Source organism: Vigna unguiculata, unplaced genomic scaffold (genome assembly GCF_004118075.2).
Source record: "Vigna unguiculata cultivar IT97K-499-35 unplaced genomic scaffold, ASM411807v1 contig_657, whole genome shotgun sequence".
Lineage (NCBI taxonomy): Eukaryota > Viridiplantae > Streptophyta > Magnoliopsida > Fabales > Fabaceae > Vigna > Vigna unguiculata.
In genome coordinates, this window is record NW_021011380.1 from 35,703 (window position 1) to 45,974 (window position 10,272).

At 39.1% G+C, this 10,272-nt stretch overlaps 1 protein-coding gene across 1 annotated transcript; it reads left to right on the forward strand.

Annotated features, from left to right (window-relative positions):
• Positions 1 to 9,138: 9,138 nt before the first annotated feature.
• LOC114172656 (predicted GPI-anchored protein 58) lies at positions 9,139 to 9,567 on the forward strand. Its single transcript, XM_028056987.1, has one exon. It carries the CDS (start codon positions 9,139 to 9,141, stop codon positions 9,565 to 9,567), a length of 429 nt encoding a protein of 142 aa, XP_027912788.1.
• The last annotated feature ends 705 nt before the right edge of the window (positions 9,568 to 10,272 follow it).

Here is a 10,272-nt window from a genome sequence, read left to right on the forward strand (position 1 = left end):
ATCCTTACTGGCTTGTCTTGGTGTCATAAATTTCAACTTCATTTCATGTCCCTCATGCCTCAAATAAAAAGAACGTTCATCAAGATTGAGCGTTTTAAAATGAAGCCATGCCCATCTAAAAAGAAGATGACAAGAGTTCGTGGGAGCAATATCACATAATACTTCTTTCACACATTGTCCTGTACTGAATTTGATCCTTGCTTCATTCGGATGAAAGCTTGTTAGTAATTGGACTTTCTCCACCAATCTTTGGCTTACAACATTGTTCTCGCTTTCGTAAACGAACGCAATTAAACATGGGTCACCTTCGATTAAACACCTTGTTTCTCTACTTCCTTTTCCATCATCTTTATCTTTTCTTCCTTTTCTTTTCCTTCAATTTCCCTGCCTTCTGCAGTTTATATTTCTTCTTTTTCTATTCTTTCTTTTTATATTTTCTCCTTCAGCCTATGTTGATCCTTATTGGATTGTCTTGGTCTCATAAATTTCAACTTCATTTCATGGCCCTCATGCCTCAAATAAAGGGAACGTTCATCAAGATTGAACATTTTAAAATGAAGCCATGCCCATCTCAAAAGAAGATGACAAGAGTTCGTGGGAGCAATATCACATAATACTTCTTTCACACATTGTCCTGTACTGAATTTGATCCTTGCTTGATTAAGATGAAAGCTTGTTGCTAACTGGACTTTCTCCACCAATCTTTGGCTTACAACATTGTTGTCGCTTTCCTAAACGAATGCAACTAAACATGGGTGGTCTTCGATTAAATACCTTGTTTCTCTACAACCTTTTCCGTCATCTTTTTCTTTACTTCCTTTTCTTTTTCTTCAATTGTCCTTCCTTCTGCAGTTTATATTTCTTTTTTTCTATTCCTTCTTTTTCTATTTTCTCCTTCAGCCTATGTTGATCCGGACTAGCTTGTCTTGGTGTCATAAATTTCAACTTCATTTCATGTCCCTCATGCCTCAATTAACGGGAACGTTCATCAAGATTAAGCATTTTAAAATGCAGCCATGCCCATCTCAAAAGAAGATGACAAGAGTTCGTGGGAGCAATATCACTTAATAATTCTTTCGCACATTGTCCTGTACTGAATTTGATCCTTGCTTGATTCAAATGAAAGCTTCGTGGTAACAAGAGTTTCTCCACCAATCTTTGGCTTACAACATTGTTGTCGCTTTCGTAAACGAATGCAACTAAACATGGGTGGCCTTCGATTAAACACCATGTTTCTCTACAACCTTTTCCATCATTTTTTTCTTTACCTCCTTTTCTTTTCTTTAATTGTCCTTCATTCTGCAGTTTATATTTCTTCTTTTTCTATTCTTTCTTTTTGATTTTCTGCTTCAGCCTATGTTGATCCTTACTGGCTTGTCTTGGTGTCATAAATTTCAACTTCATTTCATGTCCCTCATGCCTCAAATAAAGGGCACGTTCATCAAGAATGAGCATTGTAAAATGCAGCCATGCCCATTTCAAAAGAAGATGATTAGAGTTCGTGGGAGCAATATCACATAATACTTCTTTCACACATTGTCTTGTAGTGAATTTGATCCTTGCTTGATTCGGATGAAAGCTTCGTGGTAACAAGAGTTTCTCCACCAATCTTTGGCTTACCACATTGTTGTCGCTTTCGTAAACGAATGCAACTAAACATGGGTTTATGAAGGATTATCTTGTTCCTTTTTAAGATTATTGAATATGGTGTGAGTTGATTAAGAAAACCAAGGAAATCCCCACTGGACATTAAGATAGCAAGCTATCTAGATGTGAAGGTTCCTTTCCAAGGTTCTAGAGAGGAAGAGAATGGATTGATGGGGAGTAAGAAATCAAAAGGAAAAACATATAATAGAAACAATATAAACCAAGAAGAGTAAAGAAACATAAAATGAAAAGCAAGGGAAATGGGAGGAATAGAGGATTCACACCACTACAAGGCTAGGCTAGAAGAAGCCATGGCAACCTTGAAGATGAGTGGTGTATGCCGCCACTTGCCAAGGCAAGATAAGGCTTGAAAGAACTCCACTCCCTAAGGAGGAATGCTCTCACAAAAGGTTGAAACACAAAGTGTATAATTTCTCCAAAATGTTCAACCCTTGTACAAGTGTTAGAGGTCCCCTTAAATAGACAAGTCTAGGGGCCCCTTAGCAAAACAACTAAGTTAAAGGATTACAAAAGAAACCTAGCATGTTCTAGAAAGTAGGTCATCCTAGGGTGCACATGGGTGAATTTTCGTCCAAGCCATCTAGGTGGCAAGTCTTCATGGCCAAGGCTCCCAAAGGAAGGTTCTAGAACATTCTAGAAGACTTGGTGTCCAAGGCATGTGGGCCTCCCCTTTCTAGATGCTTCTAGAAAGTCTTATTCCTTCTCTCTCTTCCTTAGGACGCCAAGTGTCTCCTATGTGGTCCTCCTCCTTTCTTATTCCTACAAAAGCAAATTAAGGAATTTATTAGCATGTTGGTTTAAGGTTAAGCTAATCTTTTAAGTCAACAAGTCAACCCAAAGTCAAGGTCAACAAGTCAACTTAAAAATAGTCAACCAAGCCAACTTAATGGAATTTTAAACTAAAGAAAATAAAAGCAAAGGAAGGGATCAAGGAACTCCCTTTCTTCTAAGCATGTGCCATGGGCCATCATCCTTGGTAGGGATCAATCCTTTATCATTCTCCCCTTGTTGGAGAGAATTTGACCTCAAATTCTTGAAGTCTTTGTTGATGGAGCTTGACTTGAGTTGATGAGAACTTTCTTCATCTTTAATGATTTGATCCCTAGTCTTGGTGGTGCCCTCTTTCTTTTTAATGCCACTCTCCTTTTCTTGCTTGTGTTTTTGTTCATCTCTCTTTGTTTGGGAACAGAATGAAGAGTGGTGTTGCACCTCTTGCTTTGAAAAACTCTTTTTGTAGGCAAGTAACTCCTTGGTGAAAGCTTGCCCCTTTTCTTTTTCTTTTTCATCTTTTATTTTATTTTTGTCCTCATTTTCTTGTGGAGGTGGGAGAGGTAGGATTGTGAACTTCTTTCCTAGGGAGGAGAAAACATAAGTGTTTGCATGGCCATCATAAACAACTTTTCTATCAAATTGCCATGGCCTACCTAGCAAAATATGGTTGGCTTCCATAGGCACAATGTCACATAATACCTCATCCTTAAAATTGCCAATTGAAAAGTTAATGAGGACTTGTTTAGTTACTTTTATTTCTTCTTCCTTAAGCCATGATAGGTTGTAGGGTTTGACATGAGGAATGGTTTTCAAGCCAAACTTGTCCACCACCCTTGGGCTAGCCATATTTACACAACTTCCACTATCTATGATGAAGTGACATATCTTGTCATTGATAAGGCACCCTCCATGAAAAAGGTTTTGTCTTTGAGAAGGATCAAGTTCTTTGGGAACTTGCCCTAGTTGGCGCCTTACCATTAACAATCCACTTTCAAAGGGTTTAGTCCTTTCAATTGAAGAAGAAGTGTGGGAAGAAGTATTTTTGGGGGAATGGGAAGAAAAATGTTCACTCTCATCATCACTCTTCTTTAAGATCATTGTCCTCTTGATTGGGCAATTCAAAGCAATGTGTTTATACCCCAAACATTTAAAACATTTAATGGAACTTGATCTTTGAGAAGTGGAATGGTGAGTGTGACCACTTGGTAACTTATTTTTACTTGATGGTGCTTGGTGAGACTTAGAAGGAAATTTATCATGTTTCTCTTTAGCTTTTCCCTTCCATGAGTGATTATAGTAGTGGTTGGGTGAGTAACTCTTCCTTGCCCTATTCTTTCTTTTCAAATGAGTTTCAATCCTAAGAGCAAGTGTGAAAACATTTTGAAGAGTGGAGTACTCATACAACTCTACTTGGTCTTGTATGTCTATCCTAAGACCATTCACAAACCTTTTCATTTTTTCTTTGTTAGTTTCTCTTATTCCAACCCTAAACATTTGAGACTCTAATTCTTTAAAGTACTCACTCACACACATAGGACCTTGGTGAAGCCTTTGGAGCTTCAAAAGAAGTTCCTTCCTATAGGAGGGAGGAACAAATCTAGCGCGCATAAGAGTTTTAATGTCCATCCAAGAAGCCGTGGGTGGCCCTTGGTCATAATTTTTACAAACTTTATGCCACCAAGTTTTGGCATACTCAAAAAATCCTAACACTACTAGATCAACTTGTGTTTGATCCTTTACATGATTTTCATTGAAAATTTGATCAACTTTAGCTTCCCAATCAAGGAAGATTTTGGGATCACTTCCTCCATAGAACTTAGGAATCTTTGGAGTTTGCTTCTCTTGTGATGGGTTGCGCCTAGAATGCCCTCTTTTCCTAGCCCCTCTTTCTTTCTCCCTAGCTTCAAGCCTTTGAATGTGCTCTTGGATTCTTAGGTCACTTTGCTCCTTGTCCTTTCTCAATTTTTCAAAGGCCTCCTTCCTAGACAACTCCAAATCCCGAAGCAATCTCATCAATGTATTATTTTTGTTTGGTGTAGGTGCATTTGATGAACTTGCCATGATTCCTACAACAAAAACTCACCAAAAACCGAGACAAAGAAGAGGTTAGCTAACAAACAATTCCAAACCCGAGACCAAGTGTGGTCTTCTCAAGCACCCAAGTGTTTTTGATCACACTCCCAAAGCACACAAGCAAGGCTAGCACTCAAAAACCTTCCAAACAAGTGAAAACACCTTTAAAGAGATGAAAACCTTTTCAAAGCTCAAACAAGTGGCTCGGCCACAACACTCTAGGAAGACAAGGAAAGAAAACTACTAAGACAAAACAAAGATTACCTAAACACAAGCAAGCAAAGCTAAAAAAAAAAACAAGAAAGTTTAACTTCTAAGGAAACTTGTTTTTAAAGACAAAACTTGAACAAGACTAAAACAATAAAAAGCACTTTTAAGGACTCTATGGAAAGCATTTGAACAAGCCAAGATTATACCTCAAATTATGCATACACCGTGAAAGATCATAACCAAGTCAAAGCATGGAACTAATTTGCCAATATCACCCAAAATCCAAGTATAAATTTTGGTAGCATAACACCTAGTAAAAATGGCCAAATGGATTCACCAAACATTGTAAAAGCTCGCGGTCAAACTGTTTTTGGTCTTGAAAACACTTTTTCTTTTCAAAACTAGGTACTTAAAATGATGATAAGGATGTTTTAGGGTGTCTTGAACACTTAGTTCCTTAAAATTAGGTCAAAATCAATTTCAAGGAGCATACAACAATACAAGGCATAGATCTCATGCAATAGTTCAAAAACTTAGAAACAAGAACAAGAAAACTCAAAGAAGCATATGACAAGAGACTCAAGCAAAAGTTAGACACATTTAAAGACTCAACATGACATACATAAAGACACAAACATGTAGCTATCATGCATTTAAACTCATGGATTAGAGGCTCAAAGACTAAGCATCAAAAGACATGTTATCCAACCAGATTTAGGAGTTAAAGCATCACAAAACCGAAGCAAAAATTGCCACAACATAACCTGAAAACGTTGTTTTTCGTATTCTCGGCAGCTCTGACCTTTGCTCACTCATTTGATCATAACTCTCTCCACAGAACTCCAAATGCATTGGTTCTTTTTTTGTTAGAAAGTAGACTAACATAGCTTTCTTTTGACATCAAGAACGTAATTTTTGGATCACTGAGCAGGTGCAGTTTAATCTTTTAAAATCGTGAACAGTTTCTGCCAGCATTGTTTTTGTGTGCAATGGAAGTGGATTTGAACCATACAAAGATAGCTACAACAAGACAAGATTAGCACATGAAAAACACCATATTCAAGGACAACCAAAGCTCTAGATACCAAATGATGAAGGATTATCTTGTTCCTTTTTAAGATTATTGAATATGGTGTGAGTTGATTAAGAAAACCAAGGAAATCCCCACTGGACATTAAGATAGCAAGCTATCTAGATGTGAAGGTTCCTTTCCAAGGTTCTAGAGAGGAGGAGAATGGATTGATGGGGAGTAAGAAATCAAAAGGAAAAACATATAATAGAAACAATATAAACCAAGAAGAGTAAAGAAACATAAAATGAAAAGCAAGGGAAATGGGAGGAATGGAGGATTCACGCCACTACAAGGCTAGGCTAGAAGAAGCCATGGCAACCTTGAAGATGAGTGGTGTATGCCGCCACTTGCCAAGGCAAGATAAGGCTTGAAAGAACTCCACTCCCTAAGGAGGAATGCTCTCACAAAAGGTTGAAACACAAAGTGTATAATTTCTCCAAAATGTTCAACCCTTGTACAAGTGTTAGAGGTCCCCTTAAATAGACAAGTCTAGGGGCCCCTTAGCAAAACAACTAAGTTAAAGGATTACAAAAGAAACCTAGCATGTTCTAGAAAGTAGGTCATCCTAGGGTGCACATGGGTGAATTTTCGTCCAAGCCATCTAGGTGGCAAGTCTTCATGGCCAAGGCTCCCAAAGGAAGGTTCTAGAACATTCTAGAAGACTTGGTGTCCAAGGCATGTGGGCCTCCCCTTTCTAGATGCTTCTAGAAAGTCTTATTCCTTCTCTCTCTTCCTTAGGACGCCAAGTGTCTCCTATGTGGTCCTCCTCCTTTCTTATTCCTACAAAAGCAAATTAAGGAATTTATTAGCATGTTGGTTTAAGGTTAAGCTAATCTTTTAAGTCAACAAGTCAACCCAAAGTCAAGGTCAACAAGTCAACTTAAAAATAGTCAACCAAGCCAACTTAATGGAATTTTAAACTAAAGAAAATAAAAGCAAAGGAAGGGATCAAGGAACTCCCTTTCTTCTAAGCATGTGCCATGGGCCATCATCCTTGGTAGGGATCAATCCTTTATCAGTTCTTGATTGGTAGATCAAGTTCTTTGGTTTTTAGGTTCTAGAATTATATAGATGTTCTTGTAATTCTTGGATCTTTATTGTGTTAGTGGAGTCCTCCTAAGTGGGTTTACTTAGGAGAAGACTGGACGTAGATTCTTTTTGAATCGAACCAGTATAAACTGTTGTGTCTTGATCTATCTCTTCTCTTACAATCTTGGGTTATAAGACTTAAAGATGTGTGCTGGATCACATGGGAAACTGGAATGATGTGCTACCTTTGGTGGAATTCACCTACAATAATAGTTACCACTCCAGTATTGGTATGACGCCCTATGAAGCATTATACGGAAGAAGGTGTAGTGGAATTCACCTACAATAATAGTTACCTACAATAATAGTTACCACTCCATTAACGCAAAACTGTGAAATTCATTAATTGGGTTATAAGATGATGAAGGATTGACCCCAACCAAGGATGGAGGCACATGCTTAAGAAGACTAAGCATGTTTAGAAAGGAAGTTCACTAATCCTTCATCCCTTTCATTTGTGTTTGTTATTTTTGATTCCCTAAGTTGACTTAGTTGAATCAACTTTAGTTGACTTGTTGACCTTTGACTAGGTTTGACTTGTTGACTATAGTTGACTTGACTTAAGCCAACATGCTAATCTATGTTTATTTGCTTTGTAGGTTAATTAGGAGTAAGAAAGCAATGTTAGGTGGCACATGGTGATTAGGGAGCATAAATGATGTGGAGGAGAGAGTAAAGCAAAGGCATAAAGCATAAAGTAAAAGGCATAAAACAAGTGTACCTATGTACCTTTGGTCTCCTTTGTTTTTAGCACACTTTGGCCACATTTTGGAGACATATGAGACACATTCTTTGTCTCCTTTTGTGCTAGAACGAAATTAGCCTTGCACACACCATAGTTAGCTCTTTTGTCTCTCATTTTTTGTAACCTTATTTGACCTAGTTTCTAGAAGCTAGGGTTAGGTTTTTGTAGAGACATCCTTAGGTATCTTTTATTTGCTTAGAGGCCCTTAAACTCTTCTATATAAGGGGTGCTCCTAGACATGTAAAAAGGTTGAAGATTTTGAAGTAAAAACACTCTTGTGTCTCAACCATTTGTGAGAGTTTCCTGCCTTGGGAGTGAATACTTTTAAGCCTTATCTTGCATAGCCTTGTAGTGGTGTGCTTCTCACATTTTTACCATTTCTTTCCTCTCCATTTTATGTCTTCTTCTTCCTTTAATTGTTCTTGGTTTTCTATGATTTATGTGCTTTCCATTTCCTTTTTGTTTTGAATCAATCCATCATCTTCTTCTCTTGAGCTTTGTGAAAGGAACCTTCACATCTAGATAGCTTGCTATCTTAATGTCCAGTGGGGATTTCACTTAGCTTTCTTAATCAACTCACACCATATTTAATAATCTTAAAAAGGAACAAGATAATCCTTCATCATTTGGTATCTAGAGCCTAGGTTATCTTGAATATGGTGTTTTTCATGTGCTAACCTTCTCTTGTTGTAGCTATCTTTGTATGGTTCAAATCCACTCCCATTGCACACAAAAACAATGCTGGCAGAAACTGTTCACGATTTTAAAATATTAAACTGCACTTGCTCAGGGATCCAAAAATTACGTTCTTGATGTCTAAAGAAAGCTCTGTTAGTCTAGTTTCTAACAAAAAAAGAACCAATGCATTTGGAGTTTTGTGGAGAGAGTTATGATTGAAATAGTGAGCAAAGGTCAGAGCTGCCGAGATCACCGTGATGAGTTCAAGTTTTTGCCCTCATTTAATATTTAAATTTGGGGATTTAATTGAATTTTCTGTGCTAAAAGATTGATTTAATTAGGATTTGTGATTATTGGATTTATTGAGTAAGTTTGGTAAAAGTGGCGTAAAAATTGATTTTAGTTGCATAAAATATTATTGGATATTCTAACGTTTGTTAATGCAGCTGGAATTTATTTTTGGTCATTAATAGTGTGGATTTAAAATATTTAAAGTTACAAAATAAGTCCAAAATCAGGAAATTCTGGAAAAGAATAAATCAGGAGCTAAATGCACTCCCAGATTTTATTTGCACACCCCTTCTAAAGTGGACCACCAAAAAAACCCTGTTCTGCACCCCCAGTTTTCACTAAGTTGCACCCCTCCTACCACTTAAACCCCACTCAACCAGATCATGCCATGTGGCAATCCTCACCTTTTAAAATTAGCCAACCATAAGCTGCCACGTGTCATAATCCTCCACTCACCAAATTGACCACTCAGATCTTGCCACGTCATCATCTCCTCCATCTCACACATGAAACCCTAACCCTAATTTCCCTTCCACCCACCATGGCAGCTGCCGCCGCTATCTCCTCGCCGGCCACTACTGCAACTCGCCGGAAACAGCCATCTCCATCACCACCGCAACAGCACCGTGCCGCCTCCGTCTTCATCGCACCACGACGCACCATCACCAAGCCGGAAACCACTGCGAGTTCATCTTCTCCGCGAGCGAGAGCAACCAGAATCACGCACCATCGCGCAACACCATCAGCTCGTCACTGTTCCGTCACCACCTTCACGCCGGAAAACGCAGGAGCAAAACCAGCGGCAGCAATAACCAGAACAGCCTTCCATTGTAGATCTACGCATCCTCGCTGGCCACCACCAACCTCTGCAGCGCCAGCTCCGCACACCACGGCGCAGCCATGGCAGCCACCACACTTCATGTGTAGAACCACCGCGAGGAGGCACTCCACACCATTGCAGCAGATCTGACGCACACCACCACGCCTCCGTGAAGCTTGTTCTGCGCAGCAGCAACCACCACGGGCCACCAGCGCATCTCCATCGCAGCTCCACACACCTGCAGCGTTCCAGCCATGGCAGCCGCATCCAACCTCTGCAGCGCGCCTCCGCAACACCACCACAGTTCCGTCTTCTCCGTTCACGCACCTGTCCTCGCCGGAAGAGAAGCCACCACGTTGGAGCAGCCGCGCCGTCACGAGGGAGGGAGAAGAGTGTGAGAGTGAAACCCTAATTTGGAAAGTGCACTCTGCGCCACGTGTCAGCATCCGATAGGCAGTCAACTGGTCAAACTCTGGTCAAATTCTGGTCAATTTTGTAAAAATGATTAAATAAGAGGGGCAGAATTGGAAATTGGACAGAAATTAAGTTGCTAATTAATTAAATAAAAATAAAAGATTTTAGCAACTGACAGATAAAGCCCAAAGTCCAGTTGAAGCCTATATAAAGAGACTTAAGGGAGCAGAAACGGGACTTACACAATTTTACAACTGACAGCTTAGACACTTAGAACTCTCTGGTTTTGGCAGATACCGTCTCCACCACATCTCTCATTCTTTTCTTTTATTTTCTTTCTTTCATATCATCATGTATTCCATCAAAGCCATGGAGGGCTAAGCTTTTAGGGTTGATTCCACTGTAATTTCTTAACTGGATTCTGAGGTTAGATGAATTTAT

What these genes read in the sequence shown, in the direction of transcription:
- LOC114172656 (XM_028056987.1), top strand. Translation starts at nt 9,139, where the DNA reads ATGGCAGCTGCCGCCGCTATCTCCTCGCCGGCCACTACTGCAACTCGC.